The 19983-nt window shown below is 37.7% G+C and overlaps 1 protein-coding gene across 1 annotated transcript in view; it reads right to left on the bottom strand.

The window, feature by feature from the left end:
• Nucleotides 1-292: 292 nt before the first annotated feature.
• col13a1 (collagen, type XIII, alpha 1) overlaps nt 293-19983 on the bottom strand; it is a 60063-nt gene continuing 40372 nt past the window's right edge. Inside the window, exons 28-41 of the mRNA XM_065959449.1 lie at nt 19886-19930; nt 19590-19724; nt 18230-18301; nt 17994-18035; nt 17815-17865; nt 15712-15738; nt 15491-15577; nt 14148-14183; nt 12856-12909; nt 12697-12750; nt 11535-11570; nt 5211-5297; nt 2067-2105; nt 293-1939 (exon numbers count right to left, since the gene is read on the bottom strand). Of these exons, the coding sequence (XP_065815521.1) occupies nt 1937-1939; nt 2067-2105; nt 5211-5297; nt 11535-11570; nt 12697-12750; nt 12856-12909; nt 14148-14183; nt 15491-15577; nt 15712-15738; nt 17815-17865; nt 17994-18035; nt 18230-18301; nt 19590-19724; nt 19886-19930 (768 nt within the window). The 3' untranslated portion in view covers nt 293-1936. The remainder of the gene's footprint in view (nt 1940-2066; nt 2106-5210; nt 5298-11534; nt 11571-12696; nt 12751-12855; nt 12910-14147; nt 14184-15490; nt 15578-15711; nt 15739-17814; nt 17866-17993; nt 18036-18229; nt 18302-19589; nt 19725-19885; nt 19931-19983) is intronic.

Below are 19983 nucleotides of genomic sequence, written 5' to 3'. Positions count from 1 at the left end.
TTTTGGCATTGCATAAATACAAATATTTTGTGATTGATTGATAAATGTTAGAACCTCTGTTAACAATCCAAAATATCTGCTGTGACAAAGAGTCCAAAATGACCTGAGAATATGTTAAAAGTAATTTCACAGTTAGATTATTTTGATAATGAAAAATGTAACAAACTCCACAATAAAATACTTTAACTTGCTGTCTGTCCTTAAACTGAACTCTATGAGATTAAGCCTCAGTTAAACCTGGTTTGCAGGACTAACATCTACACAAACTGTAGTTTTAAGAACAAAACCCAAACCCAGTCAGAGATGTTTATTTAATAATGATTGTCACTTTGAACACAATCAACAATTAGAACATTTCAGAACATATTTGCACACAAGTATTTATGATCAGTATGACAGCAAAACGAAGGCCTGCTAGTGTCTAAGTAATGAGTTAATGTGAGGTACTGTGCAGCAACAGGACACAAAGGATATTTTATTGCTGAAATGAATCCAACAACAATCTCTCATGGCAACATCAAATCCAGGCAGAGCATAACACAAACAAAGCTTAGTCAAAGAGCAGCAGCAGGTAATGGACCAAGCTCCACTCCAACCAGTCGGTCCATTTCTTCAACACTGAGGCACTCGGTAGAGTTAATGAGGTTAGCTTAATGAGCTCCACAGAAAAATGCTTTTGGATAAAATGTTCTATAGTTCTTGATTATAAAAAGGTCTCCACTCTCCAAGCAGGTAACATTTGTCTTCATTAATGGATGAGATAATGTGAGGATTGCAGCAGCATGCCTTAAGGGGGAGCAGCAATATTTCCATACAACAACATGGCAAAGAATAGAGGACAGACAAACAAACAATCTTAAACACTACAGTTAATACACAGAGCCTGACAGCCATGAAGCAAGAAGTAGCTGTCAGCAAAATGTGGCAACACTATTTACAATGAACTGAAACCAGAAGCTACAACATACAAGAAGCTAAAACATAGTGCCGTTGCTTTCCTGCCGTACAACTAAACATTTGGTTTTCAGGATCTGTCGTTCAGAAACTTTAAAGCTTCAAATGATTAAGAGATCTTGGCTGACGCCCTCCTCCAGGACAAGTGTTGGGTTTAAAATGAAAGAGACCTGAATCTTGAATAGCCATTCCTATCAACCCTACTTCAATTAGCTTGAGCCGCACGACACGTTAGATGAAACAATAAAGATCTTGTTTTCCTGATCATTGCTCATCCCCTGAGAGTTCCTCCTCTTGGGGGCATAACATATCATGCAAAGTGTATTTAATCTGATTTCCATAGCAGTTTGGGTATGTTTTCCAATTTAGATTAATACTGATCAGAACATCATTTCTGATGTTATATGAAAAATAAAAATCTCATAATCTTCTCCGCCATTTGTCTGATCTTTAAGGCTAACGGTTTGTCAGTACTATATGACCACATGGCCTGAAAAACAAAAATGGTTACTCTAAATAGCTTTCTGTCACTGTATAATTAGTATAATTGAAATTAGCGTAGTGCAGTGCTTGCCAATGTTTATCTTCAACACTGTATCTCAAAGAGAAGAGTTCAACTAAGACATTTCAAATGTTAACACATCATCTTTCCAGCCCCACAACTCAGTGCAGCATGGTCTATTACAAGAGAACACAACAACATAATACAATAAGTTAATAAGCATCATCCAGTTCACATTATGCACAAATATCATGCATATGTAGCCACATTATAACTTTGACTTATCGATCATATTAAGACAATGCATAGATATAACAATCCAATACATAAACACTATCATATGTATTAAAATAAACAATCTGTACAAACATTTTGCCATTTCTTTTTGAGAGTTTTTCATTTTATTTTTCCACATATAACCAGTAAAGTAAAAAAATAAATATCCTATGTACAATCACACAAGCCATTCCATAGTTATCGTCACTGCAAGGAGAAAGCAAAATATTAAATGTTAGTTCAAACCAAATTCATTGTGAAGTTAGCATTCAATATGTAAGTTGCTAACAGTGATGGGAACAAAAACAACACAGTGTCAAACCCTTTGACTTACTTTATTCCAACATCCTGGTACAGGTAAGCCGTCGTCTCCCTGCACAAAGTAGAACAAGATAGTTAGTGAAAAAAAGTGAGTGCTGAGGTGGTACAAAAAAACGTATCATGCCAGTTGGCGACATGTAGGTATACAATGCAATTTAAAAAAAACAGTTTATATTGGGCAAATAGATTTTCTTGACTAGTATCTAGTATCAAGGTAAGAGTTTGACCAATCTGGTTTCTGGAAGTAAAAGTCCTACTTCAATTCTGTACATGCATTGCAATCAATAAGTACTTTTTTATTTTTTATTTTATATCGATGTATTATTGTTAAAAATGTTGAACATTTTTAAAATGTCAACGTTTCATCCTAGCTCTCGTTTTCTTAAGTTTAAATCTAAAGAAATTGAAGTTGTGAAAAAATACATTTATTTTACATTTCATTAAGGCTTTTGTTGCCAGAATGTACAATGTGTAGTAAACCCTGCTAATGGATAAGACTGACAATTCAGTATGTGAAAAACCAGCACATTTATCAGTCCTTGTCTTTGGTAATCTATTGCAATGATAAGAGCTCTAAATGTTCTTCAACTATAAAGGAGCTAATGACTGACCTCTTCCCCATTAACACAACCATGAGAACTGGGTATTGATTGCCATTTGCAAAAGAAATTGATGAGACCAAAGCCGGATTATTGAATTATCCAGAAAGGAACCATCCACTTTTGTATAAGTGCATAAAAGATTTTGAAGGAAACATCTGCAGTGGTTAAATTCACTTCCAGAACCAGTTGATTCCTGATAACTCTGCTACTCATTAGCAACAAAAAATTGATAGCTTCAAATGAGACCATGCTTACAATGATAGCAGCCTTTATATGCATACATTTCTTAACATTAAGGCACTGTGTTTGATCTAGAAAACAGTGCTGCTTTGTGACTAATAGGTAGATAGCACTGAAGCTATTGTCGTTGCTAGAAAAGGCAGACTATGGGAATAATAATAAATCAATGGATGTTACCTATTGCTACTGAGTAACAATGGTCAACAATATATTTTCCAACAAGATTTATTTTTATTTCAGCAGTTTTACCAAGTTTTCACGCTTGAATTTACAGACACATTGATGTGCTAAGATTCAAAGATATAGCATTAGCTGTAAAGATGAAATCAATCAATAAAAACAGATTCTTCATCAATCACTTTCACCAACGTTAAAAAACCAGATCCATGAACCATGATGTAGTTGGCAAGGTACAGTAGGTTCCAATGCTAAATCTAACCACCTAAATGCCAGACTACATCTCAGTTTTTGTTATTCATTTGGAGAGTCCCTCGGGAACTAAATGTAGGTTGGACCAAAAACAGATTGGAACTAGTGTTCAGGAAATTATGGAAAAAGCATTTGTTTGCTTCTAGTTGTCCTTTTTGGTATGCAATGACACATCTGCTTTATATAACAATCCACAGCAGTGACAAATTATAGCACATGGAGATTATATTTAGTATCAACTTCTGAGAAGGTTCTATATTTAATACCTTGAACCCATTGTCAGAGCAGACAGAAGACAGTGGAAGCAAAATCAGAAACCATGTGAAGTATAAGCTATAAAAATGAACCGTGCTGCAATGATGCTTCCCATGCTTTTACCAGGACCAGCTTTGACTAAATAAAAGCATCTCAATTGCCTTTCAACCCATGTGGTATTCTGATGCCTTTGAAGATGTAAATAAAATGGTGCTCCATGCAAGACAGTTTAGAAAACAAGGGTGAATTAAGACAGACTCTAGTACTCTTAGTGACATAACAATTCAAGATTTTTTTATTTTATATAATTGTGATTTATGTCTGAATTAAAGATCTGCGTGCATAGTTAGCAAAGCTAGTTGTAGTAGTTGTAATGAAAAAGGTTCCAAAGGTAAACAGTGATAACTTTTCAAAGTAAAAGGCTTGCTCATGTTACTTCTAAGGGTGAGCAATAAGAAAAGGAAATCTATTAATAGGTGAGTCATCTGCTATATAATTAGATTTAACCTTCCATGCAAACATGTACAGGGATAGTTGTCCCATCATAACATGTTTTTGTTAATGTTTTAAGGTTGCCCATAATCAGGGTTTAGGTTAAGAATAGCTAGAGGCATGCTGGGAAAATGAAGGGAAAGAGAGAGCACCATACCACAGGGCAAGGGGCATCCAGCCCATCCAGGCCTGGCAAACCTGGTTCACCTTTCTCCCCTTTAAAGCCTCGGAAACCCTGTTTGTGAAATCAACCATTTAAAAACCAGTTTTGCAGCTTGCGTGTAGCCGCCCGGTACTTGTCCTCCACTTCTCCACAGCAGGAGGATCTCCACCTCTTTCCACTGTGCAACTGAATACAGGTTTCCTACACATGCAGGCAACCTGGGACTGACAGGAACTAGGCTCACTGAGTTGAGTTTTTAAGGCAAACAAAGCTTCTAGTTGAAGAATGGTAATTGTTTCTTTGATTGCAGATTGGAGGCTGGATCTCTGTGGGATAAGGGTTGGATTTAGAGTTCTGCCACTCCACATTTCTGGATCTATAAGTATTAGATCAGGCTTGGGCCAATTACGCACAATCCTGAGCAAGAGGCAAGGTTGGGGAATGGCTCCTTTGGATCAAAAGGAGCCATTGGTGCAGAGATATCCAGCAAGGCCCTTACTTATCTGGCGTAAGAACATCCTGAAATCTCAAAGGGCTTGGATATTTAAAATATTTGGCCTGCATAGGATTCTAGTTGACAAAATACTTTGGTTTATCTTAAAACTCTTCAGCAGTTGGTGTCTGGTTCCTGTCAGCCTGACTCCTGGAAAAAAAAAGTTCCTCAGGAAGAGTTGGTCTGTAGTCCAAGTAATTTTTCACCTGATTAACGTCTTTTCATCTGTAAGCTGGGACATTTCCTTTGCAGGCATGGGATGGTTTAATGGATACAGTTTGGAATCTTGTCCATTCTATCATACATGATCCCATATCTGACAGGCTGCTGTGGACACTTGGACCAAATCCTTCCTGAGGTTGATTAGAACCACTTATTACCAGAGGCAAAAGGAAGCTGGTTATCGTTTAATACATGTTGTAGTATCATTCAATAGTGCTCCTTCCTTTTGCCTCTTGGTTACACATTGTACTACTGACATACCAACGGACAGGGGGCATCTAATCCAGGTGCTCCTTGGTCTCCCTTATCCCCTTTGGCCCCCCTGTTTCCTTTCTTGCCCCTCTCTCCCTGCAAACAACAGCGTATTAAAAAGACAAACTTTAGTCCTCCTTATTAAGCCACACAAGAAGCAAATCTTTGTTTGTTGTAGATTTCACAAGTGAGATTGACATAAAAGTAGTTAAGACAGAATAAGAAATACATTATTTTTTATCAAGGCCTGCTTATGTGTTTGGTTGGCCTTTTGCTATTTTCATAAGAAAAACTATTTTGCACATTTGTAAATTTAGTGGAAAAGGAAGGTAAGTAGAGGGGGTTAGGGAGGAGAGACTAAAGCAAGTGCACATATTGGGTGGTGGAGCATTAACACATGGCCATGATACTCTATTGTTTGCCCATAATTACAAATATGAGTCCTACTGGGCATTGTGGAAGGAAATATTTGAATCCTAAGAGAAGATAAGGTTGAATTTGACTGGTGAGACTTGATATTTTCATGTTTTACTCGAGTCAATGGTGGTTTGAATTCTTATCCTAGATAATGGTTGTTCCTTAATTGTTCCCAAAGTTTCTGTTACCAAGAAGATTAAGTTTCCTAACCTGGAACAAAGAACTTTATTGTGTCTAAACCTCAGAAAACCTTGACCTGAATCGGCAACTTTAATTATAACAGTTTTGATCAAGAGAAATGGTTGTGTCAAATGATGTTGAATGGTCAATTTACAAGTAAATGAAAAAGACTAATTTGGATAGGAATTGTTGAAGACATCAAAGTCTGTTTACAGGTCTAAAGGCCCTGACACACCAAGCAGTCGGTCTGTCTGTGAGCGGTCATCGCCCTAGTTTTTACGATGTGTCCGGCTCCGTCGCTACCTGTCGGCCTCAGTTGGCCTTTTTTTGGCCGATTCCACACGTTGAATTGGCGTGAGCTGTCGCGGTCGGGGGTAGGAACCTCTCTGATTGGCTGCTCAGTTATGCGAAACAGGAGAGCCAGTGCACAAGAAGAAATACGGAAGCGCCTCTTCTATTCTTGTTCCACTAATAAAGACCATGGGCTGACAACGGCAGTGCCATTTTCAAAATTTTATCAGACATTATCCTCGATTAGAATGACCTATATTACGAGTGTTGAGCGACAGCGGTGAGAAAATTGTCTCCTTCTATCACAACAAAGGTTTATTCATCCGCGTTCTTCCTCGTCCTTTTCCGGTTTCCCCTTTTTGGAATGAAGATTACAGACTACCGCCGCCTGCCTCATGCATGCGCAGGTGGTTGGTTGGTTCTAGTGAAACTTTTTGGCCAAGACACAAGTCGTCGTGCGCTGCTGGTTCTTTGCTGTCTGCTTGGTGTGTCAGGGCCTTTAGGAGAAGCTATTTTTAAACTTTTCTGGCTCCAAATGACACTGACCAGGTCTGCCCTGGTCTGACTGGAGTCAGTGTCATTTGAGGCTGAAGGTTCAAGATTGACAAATAAAATAATCTTGGTTGTCGGGCGGGGTTTGATCAGACCTGTCTACACTGGCCCTTCAAGATAACAACAGTTTGTGAATGTCTTTGTTATTTTGAACTAGAACCATATTTTGACGACATGGAAGATGTGGTTTATTATGCCTATATCTTATTGACAAACAGACATAGCAAGTGACAACACCCATTGGTTTCTGAAATGCGTATGAGAAGCCTTGCATTTAGCACCAACCCTAGGATGCTGCTTTTTTTTTTTTTAAACGCCAAAAGATAACATATTTGGACTAGAGGAGCTGGAGGGGAGCTATGGGTTGGCATTACTAAGTTATCAATGCTTAACATTATATGCCTGTGGCAAATATAGTAGTTGTCAAAATGAGCTAGTTAATCCATGTTTCTCACAGAATGAGTTACGTCAGTAGTTTATCTCTAAGACTAAAGACAACTTGCCATTCCCTTGCAAAAATCTTTGGTGTGAAAGGGGCGGTTGAACAACCCCAAACGGATAACTAAAAACAACTGGTCTTCTCATTACAACCAGCTGCAGTAATATTTCCATGGAAGTGGAAGTGACCATGCTTATAATAATTCATAACTTTAGGCTTGATGCAAAAAAAAAAAAAAAGCTAGTAATAAAAATAAAATTCACAGACTCTAAACTGTGAATAGGCTATTTCACTCTAAAGACTCAAACTATGTTTGATGTGCATACAGTAATGGACGAAAGATTGTGAGAATTGGTTAGGAACTGTAAACATATGCTGTTACCTCGCCCAGGAACAGGGAAAGTTCACTACAACAGAACAGCTGGGCAGAGATCGGACGGGAACTGAATGTCAGTTGAACGGCAGCAAAAGAGAATTGGAGGTCTGTGCAAGCCCTCACCCTTTATTGGATGAATATTTTAACGACCATCCCAACATAAATTACGTGTGGAATTAAATAAGAAGTGATATTTATATTGTTTAAAACGTTCTTATATATTTCCATATGTAAATGAAGCATAAATTAGCCTTAAAGTAATAAGAAACAATGCTAAAAACTAGCAATTCAGATGGAAAATGTTGCAAGGGTGACATATCAAGTCAGATGAAGGGTCATTTTGTTATCTTTTTTATATGAAATTATCTTTGTCGAAAGTAAATCCTGCTGGCCACTAGGAATAGTATACACCCCTACATTGGCTAACCAGTTGAGTTGTCCACTTCTTTTATACAGTCTATGGTTCAAACTGGCAGTAATTGGGTTGCATTGTTGGTAATGTAGGCACCAGGTTTTGACAGTAAAGAACAACAAATAAAGTAAAGAGATAAGAGCTACTGTAGCATCAATCCATTTTGCTTTTAAAAGTCTACCATGAGAGCCATAATGTTAAATGAGTGCAATGCTAAATCAGTGCACCACACTTAATATATTAGTTGTTGCAGATTATCATAAATCTTGATCATAGCTTTATCACTCTCTCTGATGCACGTGGCTTTAGATAAAAGCGTCTGCAAAGTGAATTGAAGAATCACAACAACAGAACCCTTCTCATCAAAATAAAAGACTATAAGCAATATTTACAACAGGACATATACAGGAATCTGCATGACTGAAGTGCTCTCCCACTACTGCCCAAGCATCACTGCTAAACTGTATTCATGTTTTATTTATTTTCTTCAGGTTTCTTCTGTCTAAAATGGTTTAATACATTTGGCACACACTCAAAGCCCCTCTGTGAGTGCTGCTCACAGCACAGGCAAAATCAGACAAGGCATTGGTTAATGCAGCTACTACTATAGCCAAGAAAGGTTTCTTTAAGCTGCCTTACTAAATATTACTGTAGAAGTGTTGTTGTGCCACTGGTGTAACTATAATCCTTAGTGCATTGGCTTTGTTTCTTTAGCTTGCAGAACAGAGCAAATAAGGACAAATGAATCATAAGCACATTTTGTAAAGGCACTGCTTACATGTTAGAATGTCCAGCTCTGACATTTTGAGGGATCTAATGATGACTACACCAAAATTGTAGCATACATTTTGACTGGGATGGGTGTGCACTGCTTGAAAAGAAAGGTATGAATAAGGGGGTCAGTGATTGGAGGGAGTGCATAAAGGCTGGCAAGGAAGAGGTTCTGTTAAATATTAAAGTAGTAGGAGGGGAATAAGGTGAATTAGAAAGGAGGTGTAAGAGGAGGAAGATTAACCAAGGACTACATTAGAATGCAGGAGGAAGAGGAGAAGCAGGAGGCCAAAGTTTGTGAGAGGGAGAGAGGGCAACCCCGGCAATAAAAAGAGCCACAGGCCACAGAGCAAGGTGGAGGGAGGTAAAAGGGGATAGGAAGACCTGCGGAAACAAAGGAACAAAGGACAAAGAGTAAAAAAACACCAACACTATCCCATAGCTTTGTCTTCAGCACCTTCAACTGACGAGCCACATTCAGGCCGGCTTATCAGAGGTATAAGGTTTATGATTTAGAATTTTGGAGATGTCCATTTTAAAATAGCTTGTTTTATCTTGACACCAGTTGAAAGTGCTGAGAGAGCTTATGAAATGTGAAGACTTAAAAGATGGGAATGGAAATATTAAAAGAGGCACATGTTAATGGGAGGGAAACATTCTCTTAGAGGAAGGGTATTTGTACATTTCAAACAGATTCTCTGAAAGACTTTAACCTAAGATGAAATAGTTTAAAACATTTTGTAGTGCTGTTTTGATATTCAAGGCCTCTTAATACATGGTCAATTTTATTTTTTAGAGCTTATAAGATAAGAAGAAGCACAGAGATATGCTACAGCAGGAGTCAGGATTGGAAAAAGTATCTGGCTAATTAGCGTCTTAATTCTTTATGATTTTTCTAGCTAGTTACTAACTTTGTGGGTCTGCTGTTTGATTCTGGGAAGGTAGTGCACAGTGATTTATTCAATACCTTCCAATGAACACAAGCTCATACTTTTGTTGTACAGTAGCTGACGCTTTTTGCCATATTCATCCAGCAGCCATTTTTGACTTCACATTATGTCACAGGTTGGTAGCTCAAATTGTATTTTATATTATAATACTGTACTATTACAAATTTTAAATTTGTAATTAAGTGAACTCACATATTGTGTTCAAGTTAATATTTCTTAATAAATGATCAACTGAACAGACTTTTGATCGTTAACATCTGGAGGGACAACAGACTTTCAAAGAACAACAAATGTGATAATCCATAACCCACAGCTAGACAACAGCCATTCTTAACATTTCTAGCTACTACTGTATTCTCTAAGAAGCAATATCCCTTGTGACCATTGCTTAAGGTAGGAATACATTTCCTATTGTGTTGCAAAGCTCTGTCAAATATAAGCAATACTTTTCAACAATTTCCTAGCTAATAGTGATACCATCCAGCAAGTGGCTGACTACTCATGTTAGCTGATGTCTGTTATAAGCTAATAGTTTTAAAAGGTCACATATTATACTCCAATTAAACAGGTTTAAAGAAGCCTCAGAGCTCCCCAAAACATGTCTTTGAAGTTTCTTGCTAAAAAATGTAAATAATTGTTTCTCAAATCCACTCTGATCCTAATTAGGCATGCCTATAAACCCCTCTATTTCAGCCCTGCTCAGAACAGGCTGTTTCTGTGTAGCTTTAAATACAAGTGAGCTGTGTTCAACCACGCCCCCTCTCTGGAAGGGGATGTGGGCTTTCTCCTACCATACCATATTGTTTACGGTTGAGAATTCTGTCTCAGAGGGCAAAACAAACATCTAGCTGTGGGAGGAGTTACTGCACTTTGTGATGTCACAAAGGGAAACTCTCCAAACAACCCATTTTAGCACACATTTTCTGAATGTGGAGCAGGCAAAAGACGGAGAGGATGGACTTTTCTTATAATTGGGAGATTTGTAGGTAAGGTAGGGACACATTTATTACGTGCCCCTACCATTAAAAATGTGTTCAGCTTCAAATACTGTATATTGCCATATAGCTCTGTGAATATCTGCTATCCATTGTCCCTTCAGTTGCAGATCAATCGAGAAGCTGAAGATTATCAGGATTATCAGATTCTTTGAGCCTTCCAACCTGAGCAGGACATTAGAGGAAAATGGCCTGTGTGAAAAAGAGTAATGATAGCAGAGACAGCGAGCCCAAAAAGGAAAGTTACGTGAGCTGAAATCTATTTCTGTCTATATCTATTTCATGAAATATGAAGCATTTCTGTTTTAACAAACAAACATTAGACATCTCTTAGTTTATAGTCTAATCTCTAAACTCCACTTATCTTATCTCCACTTATCAGCATTAACATCTTATTATTTTTCCCTTGCCTTCAAAGTTTATTTGGCGTGCATTTATGACCCTAGGTTTTCTAATCAAAGCTGCAGTAAAACAAAAACATTTGCTCGGAAAGCACAAGACGTCTTGATTGAAATTATTCTGGATCATTAAAAACTAACCAAAGCAAACTATGTGACTCATCTGGCCTTCTTCAAGTCTGATATCAAAGAGAACAGCTGATGTATTGATATTCAGCTCTTTATGTCTTATCTCCTCCTCGAGGGAGTCTTTGAAGTAGATGTAACTCTGCGCAGGTGACCTTTTATGGCCTTACAAGGCAGGTGATACATACTAACAATCCCTGAGGTTCAATAATGTTGTGGTTGCAAACAGCAGCCAGACCTGTTGTTATTTGTTAAATATGGACTTTAAGAGTAAAGATCAGTTCATGATTTTAATGAAGAAGACTAATGAAGTGACCTTATCAATGTGTCATTTATCAATTAATTTTCATATTTTTTCCTTTAGCCATATCCTAGTCCTTCGTTCTGCCCTTTATAACTTGCAAAACGTAAGATGTAATTTCTTACCCGATTCCCTTTGAATCCTTGTGGTCCTACTAAACCCTGCAAAAGATACATGTGTAATTATTAGATATGCACCTTTAACCCAGTGAGATTAAATCAGATGCTTTTTGGAAAAAATTAGGCCTCATTCCCCAACCATTCTTAAGAACACACTTTTTCTTAACACAATGGTGAATCTGATGGAGAGTCTTCTTAAAATAATTCTTAAGAACAACTTAAAGGAAGAATATGCAATTTTTTCTCACTTAAACCTAGCAGAAATCAAGTATATCCTCTGAAAATAACTCTGTGAGTCATGACTGTCTACAGCGAGTGTCCTGCTGTCTGTGATGCTTTCCAAGCTTTCAGAGTCGTATCTTCAGTTTGTTTACATGGGCTGGACGGACGGCCGGCTCATCCCCGTGCGTATAAAAGTTGTTTAACTGAGGGACTAGAGAAAAGAAATAACATAATGTACTCACTGCTTATTTGAATGTCACGTAAGCGTTTTTAGATCACGGTCATTTTGTTCAAATTTGCATGCAGTGTGAAGCTATGAACAAACTAAAGAGCGCTAGCATTAGCATGCTAACACAACAATGCAGCTCGAGTTATTTTGGTTTCATGCTGGTGTTCAAGGGCGACATCTGCTGGATCAAAAAATTGCATATTCTTCTTTATTCCTTAAAAACATATTGATGAATGCGGCCCAATGTTTTCGCTTGTTTTATTGTACGCATTCTGAGCCATGTTCAAACAGACAATTTTACTGTGACAAAAATACAGCGTCTTACTTTGTTGCAGAAATAATATTACTTCTTATTGTCATCAAACAGTTAAACTAATCTTTGTCAAGACAAACTATATATAATGATATGGTTATATAAATGTATAGAAAGACCAGAGATGTGTTTAAAAGTGTTAGATACATATATTATTTTGGTGTCACTTCAGTGAAACAGAACAGAACTGACATGTTCAGACATCTTTTAACTGTTCATGAATGCATCATTCAGCTCACATTTGACTCACACAAAAGTCAATTACATAACACTGGCCAACCTTAAGTCTTAACTAAGACCATATAGGTATTTGTCTTTAGTCTGTCATCTTACAGGTTTCAATCAAGTAACAGATGATCCCTGATGTACAGTGAAGAATATTCAAATTGGAATTAAGGACTTACTGGGATGCCTTGAGGCCCAGTTGGTCCTGGTAGTCCTGCATCTCCCTTTTCAGCCTGTTGTAGAAAGACAGTAAGGGTTATATTCTCTAAATGAATATGTAAAGCTAAACTTACATTTTTTTCACTACAAATTGAGGACACAAACACAACCATACTTACTCTCTCTCCCTTTGGTCCTGCTGGCCCTGCAACACCTGCTGGTCCTATTAGACCCTTTACAAAATAAAGAAAATCAATACCTGTTAGCTGATACAGAGAATAGTACTACAGAAATAATCATTATCAAATACCTTCAAATCAGCAAATCAACAAGCTTTCTGGTGGAAATGAAATTATGTCATATTATATATGTATCACTGACCCTTTTTTAGGTCTTAATAGACAATTGTCTTTCTTAACACACACCAAGCTTGTTGAAGTACTGTCAAAACCGTTAAAAAGGAGGGAAAATGAATAAAATGTCAACAGCCTCAGATTTCTGTCCAATAAGCAGTCAGAATTTGATAGGATGATCTTGCATCTCAGGCATATCCAGTATGTATTATGCTGTATGGAATACAGATGTGCAAATGCACTGTATGACAGGTCAACATGCAGCACGGGCACCTCTGCATGCCACTTTTAAAAAGTTCCTAGCAAAGGTTACTTTGCAGCCTGCTGCAGATACGTGAGGATCGAGAGGCAGGAAACGGTTGAAGCAGGAAGAGGACTGAGAATTGACGCTGTTACGGTTTCAAATACAAGACAAAACATTTCAAAGGAGCACTGGGCAACATTGCACTAGTGATTCCAGTTAGGACAATTTGAACAGATATTAGGAATAAAATAAATGAAGTCTCAAGTAATGTAACTGTGGAAGCTTAGTTAAAAAAATGTGATTTTATTACTGAATTATACCACAATTAACACATCTTGGATTTTAACACTTTAAATATACAGTGATGCTTATACCTGTGTGTATGCAGTGAGCTAACACTGGCCAATAAGTCCACCAGGCCTAACAGGCAATGTATAGATCTGAGTTGATGTGTCCTTGGTCCGCAATGGAATAGGCTGCTTAGTTTGGATCTCACACTTTAAATAAACCTTGTTCTGGCCACTTAAATAACTTCTTTAAGAGTTTTGGTTGCTACATGAGTTTTTTTTTTTTTAACCCTTGAGGCTCAATTGGTGATAAATACTGTGCAGAGTTGCCATGTGCGCATTGAAAGTAGTATCTTCAAACCAGTGCAAACTCAGAACCCTGACTTGAACCATCCTGTCATCACAAAGCTACTTCAGGAAGAAAAAAGAGAGACAGGACAAGCATGGGAAGCAGAAAGGCAAGCAGACAAGACAAGCAGACATTGCAGACATCAAGCAAGGTGTAGCAGGGGGGTGGAGGAGAAAGAGGAAGAGGAGGAAGAGGAGGAGAAGGCTGATGGGCCTGGAACAGGACTTGCACCACTCACCACAGGACCCGGTCTGCCGTCTAACCCATGAGCCCCCTGTATAGCGTTGTACATAGTTAGAGAGCAGAGATGATGGGGGAGATGGTGGGATGAAGGTGGGGGAGGGGTGGAGGGGGTGGGGGGAGTGAGTGAAGCTGTGACTCAAGTGACATAAAAAAACATATTCAGATGATGACGGGTGATGGAAGTGGCGGAGGGAGAGTTAAAGTAAGTGAAAGTGATTTGTGAGTAATTTTTAACCAGTAAATTTTACTAGTTATAGAAGTGACATCAATTCTTTGTCATCAAGATGGTCATTTATAACCCCAACAACCTGATTGTTTTAACCCTCATTGCTTTTATACAATAGTATGTATATGTTGACGTAGCCATACTTTTCAAACTGAAACAGCTGCAATAGTGAAGGGTAACACAATGCAGATTTTTATACTTTCCAGAAGTGTATGCCATTGTCCATCTTCCAATTTCTTTATCTGAGTAAGTAATGTAGACCTGTTGCAGAATTTTGCCACCTCATTGGCCACTGTACAAAACAGTATGAAAAATATCTTCAGTTGTTTTTTTCGATGCTCTAAGTCCATAGTTGCTTAATATGGGTGATCGTCAGTGTTGTCATTTGACTTAAAATTTTCTTAAATCGGTGATCCCAAAGAACTTCAGGCTGTTTCAAATGGAATTTATGGTTCCTCCAATCACAGGCATTGCAAATTAACTACAAAAGTATGCCATAAGCAAATAATTTGATATGGCTTTCTGCTGTCAAAAGGATGATGCAAACTTTCTTGTTTTCCGTAATCTTAGTGGTTAAAATTTTAAAGGTATTTGCTCAGTCTTGCACATCATGAATTATTTTAATATTATTCAACAATACAACAAAGATTTAAAATTATCCATAGTTTGACATTAACAATGAAGTTACCATGCAATTTCCGATTGCTCTAAATTTGACTCTTTTGAGTGGTTCCATTGAGTCCACCTTATGATTCAAAGCTTGGTTCTTTGATAGGGTTTTAAAGCCCAAGAGAAAAATTTGTGAATATATGGTAAAGGAGGTCAAGGTTAACCACCAGAGGGACTTCGATAAATGATTTTTTATTGTGTGTGAACAAACAAACAAACAAAAACACATTGATGGAAACTGAGAAACTGATTATGATGATATAATAACACCTGAGACATAATACACAAGTCAGTAACAAATGCCTAAACTAGAGTTAAAGCAGTATCAGTTTTCGGCACAAATATTATGATGCTAAACAATATGTTTTGAAGCTTTGATATTAATACATAGCAACATTTTGGCTTGATAATTTCTGAACAGACATGATGTTATGTGTACTTACAGGAAGTCCAAGATGGCCTCGATCTCCTTTGTCGCCCTTCAGACCTGTCGCTCCCTTTTCTCCTCTGATACCTATGCCTGGTTCCCCCTGAAAGATATGTTGGAATAGAATTACATTCTTACAATCTCATGTATAAGATGGCAATGATTGGACAATGAATAAGCGGGTAGACTTGATAAAATCAGGAGCAGTTGGATAATATTTATACTATTATAACTTACCTTTGGCCCTGAAGGTCCTTGAGATCCCTAGGTGAATCAAAACATTGGGACGTTACTATCACAATCTATCCTGATTCTACATATCTTCCAGTAATAACAACCAGTATCTACATATCTTCCAGTAATAACAACCAGTATCTACATATCTTCCAGTAATAACAACCAGTATCTACATATCTTCCAGTAATAACAACCAGTTATTACTGGACCATCAAGAGATACAGTAAGTACAATAAATACAAGTTTGCCATGTGTGAGTAACCTTTTTTTGTGGGGCTCCAGTTAATGAACAGCTTATTATTTATAATGTACTGTTTTTCGTGTAGGCCTACTTAATTACATTTAATACAATAGAGTATTAAGAACCCTTTTATAAAAATGTTTTGGGGTCTTTGGTATAAGGTCTAACAAATATTGGTAAACTAGAATACCAAATTCCCCTTATGCAGACGATAGAATACACTACATGTTGAATGATGTATGTCTCACAATTAACAAAATAGTTGGGGCAATTTAAAAATGTTGGATAATGAGATAAGCTTGACCACATCAGATGTTTGAGCAATCAATAAATACTGAAAGAAAGAGAAGACTGGGTGTTGTAAATCCAGTGGACCAAAATCAGCTTCTATTTTCTCATTAACAAATACAGCAAAGAAAAACATTTTTTTATTTAACCTGGAGAAGGAATTAAGGGGGCCAAACAGGCAATTGACTTTGAAAATTTAAAGGATCATTTAAAAATTATACTTCCATGGATAGATTATTTAAATGGTAAATGGACTTGGACTTTTCCAGTCTTCTAGACCACTTAAAGTTGCTTTTACTGTACTTGTCAAATTCACCTAGTCACACCACATTCCCACACTGATGGCCCACACTGATGGCCCACACTGATGGCAGAGGCTGCTATGTGAAGTACCCATCAGTATTATCTTATCCAAATCATAGGCATTGACACACTGCTGGCTATGCCACTCTGGGGCAATTTGGGGTTCTTTAAACTCTCAACTCTTTTATGTGATACTTAAAGTCTGCTGGGGGAGCAGCATTGGAGCTGGTGACACTAAGAGACTGGACAAACTAATTAAGAAGGCCTGCTCTGTGATAGGCTGCAAGCTGGACTCTTTTGTAGTGGTGACAGAGAGGAGGACTCTGAACAAACTGTTATCCATTATGGATAATCCTGATCACCCTCTGCACACCCTACTGGACAAACAGCGGAGCAGCTTCTCCAACAGACTGATACAACTCCGCTGTCACAAGGACAGATACAAGAAATCTTTCTTACCGAAGGCCATAACTCTGTACAACAGCTCACCTCATGCGAGCAGAGAACTGTCATCATGATAATATCTGTCTCTCCATACTGTAACCTGTTCTGCACATGTTAAATTTACAAATTATCCCTGCACTCATGTTCACTTCATTTGGCTGTCTACTCGCCGTTATATTGTATAGTTTTTGCTTATAATATGTCTGCACTCATGCACTTTAACTTATGTCAATACTGTCCATTTACTACTCTGTTTTTTTGCACATTTACATTTAATCTTTTATATTTAATTTACAACCATTTACAACTCTGTTTTTGCACATTTACATTTAATCTTTCATATTTAACTTATAACCATCTACGACTCTGTTTTTGCACATTTACATTCAATATTCCATATTTAATCTTCCTATATAAGACTAGTAATGCTTAGTGAAATCCTGGTTGTATATAGTCACATTCTTATTTTTGATATCTTTTAGTACTTATTTACTTTGTATCTAATATTATATTATGTTTAGATTTGCTAACATTGTGTTTTTTACTCATATTGTGTGTTGGATAACCTGCTGCTGTAACGCCACAATTTCCCAGTTTGGGATCAATAAAGTAATTCTATTCTATTCTATTCTATTCTATTCTATTCTATTCTAAAGCATGATAGTTTTTATTAGTTCGCTAAGTGTCAGGATGTCATGTATGTCTCAGCATACATCCGCCATACATACATCACTCTGAACCAAGGCCTAATTAGTGAAATTATCTGAAAACGCTGTTAAGTCTAAGCTAGTCCTGAAATTGAGTTGTTCATTGGCATATTAACTTACTGCTGGGCCAACTGGTCCTGGAGGTCCCTGAGGCCCTGGAGGACCATAGATCTAAATACGAACACACAGAAAAAAGGCAATGGGTTTCCGTTCAAAATGGTTGCTTGTGAAACATGTTGTGCTTTAATTCACCAAAAAGTGCAATGAACTGATTTGTGGGTTAAATATTTGAGCCTCACCATTTCTGACCTTCCTCCTTCTCCAGGTGCACCTTTAAGACCCTGTGACATAGATGGACACATAGTTCACAGTATATATTTCCTCATCAAAAAATGTAAAGTTTGTGAAGGTAAAATTAACTCAATACAACACTTTTTTTCACAAAACGTTCACACAGGTTTCAATACAAAATGCATTACAGTGTCCCCCTTTTGCCAGGTCAGAGAGAAGCAACCTGAGGGGCACCATTGCGTACCATTGCACCCGGTAATCCAATAGGGCCAGGGGCCCCGTTAGCCCCCTTTTCACCAGTAGGGCCATCTAAACCCTACAGAACAAGGAAGGGAGATACACATCACAATAACGGCAGATAGTTGAATGTTTTGCCAATTCCAATTTGATGCGCTAATCTTCATTTAACTCAAGGAAAAATTATATTGGCAGAGTCTTGTTTTATGGAGTGTTGATATTCATATTCTGAACTTAAAACCAATTAGAACAAGGGGCTACATAGCTCTTTTCTACATTCTATTTTTTAACGGGAAAACTAGGTAAGTAAATTTAGGTGCTGTTGAAGAAGTCTATGCAAAGCAAATACATTCATCTTTACTTGCACCACATGGGTTCTAAAATTGATTAAATGTCCCATATAAATCTGTTGGATGCTTACTTTCTCATACTCTCTTTCAAATGGCTCATCCCATATTGCCCCATCATGGGGGATAGCTGGGTTTTGGGTCTAAAGTCAAAATTTGGAAGAAATAAATACACCAACAGTATCCAAAACTGAGGCTTTACCCAGCTTTAAAGCAACTGCCTTAGTCCAGCATACACTGTGGTCAATAAGTGATACGTTTGCAAAATTATCTAGCATGATTCCCTTTTAGTAATATTTTGAATGATAAAACAATGGGGTGTTTTGTTTTTAAATAAATTGTTATGTATAAACCTTTACTCTCTTTTGCTTAACTTGAGTAAGCCATAAAAAAGCCAATAAATGTAGGCAATGTGATGAGACCATATGGGATTAGTTCTTAAACAGAAAACCTAGCATCCAACACTGTTGTTGAAGAACATTAAGTTCAAGTATTAAACATATAGTGCAAGTATGTAGAAATACTGTTTTTCCCCATTCCTTATTTTAAAACATATAAAACCATTGAAGACAGATAACGGCCCACCCCTGAAACCTTGACAAGTTTTTTCTACAACAACCATGCTGCCCATACTATCTCAACAACAAACAAGCATACTAAGATTTCCAAGTAGCATAAAAAATACATTCCTTTTCTAATAGCTTAAAGCTTACTATCACAAACACACACAGGGCACATTATGTACCAAAGGCTCTCAAAGAAAAACTGGGCTACAAATAGCATAGACCTTAAAATTGGGACACATTTGGGATCCACACCATAGGGAATTAATAGTTTAACCCAGTGTCATTCCTTGGCCTCCTCCTATCTAGCGAGTCTCTAATTAGATAATAAGAGGGCAGCTGGAATAACCAAGGTCTTCCCTCAGGGGTAATTACAGATGAGGAACTCTGGTTTAGGTCAGAGAACCCTAGACATTGATGTGATGTGGTGTAGTTTCTACTTGAAACAGTTACTTACAGGTGATCCAGATTGACCCATGTCTCCTTTGTCTCCCTTGGGTCCAGGAAAGCCCATGACACCACCCTCCCCTCTGGGACCTTCAGGACCGGCTGGGCCTGCGGGGCCCTGCTCTCCAGGCTTCCCCCTGGGTCCCTGAATTATAAGAGGTCAGTGTCAACTCACTTAGGGGCAGAGAATATCAAGGCTGATCTCTACATACCATTTGCTGTCACAATTAATGGAATACTATCACAGTACATGTGACATTAAAACTGCTTGGTTAGTAATGCAGAGTACTGATAAATTATTGTCACCTTATCTCCATCCAGTCCAGGGGGCCCTGGTAGTCCAACTTCACCCTGAAGACACACCAAGTTTTTTTAAAACCTATATCATTTTAGTTGTATTCTCA

This window comes from Labrus bergylta, chromosome 10 (genome assembly GCF_963930695.1).
Source record: "Labrus bergylta chromosome 10, fLabBer1.1, whole genome shotgun sequence".
NCBI lineage: Eukaryota > Metazoa > Chordata > Actinopteri > Labriformes > Labridae > Labrus > Labrus bergylta.
This window is presented reverse-complemented; position numbering and strand designations above follow the sequence as displayed.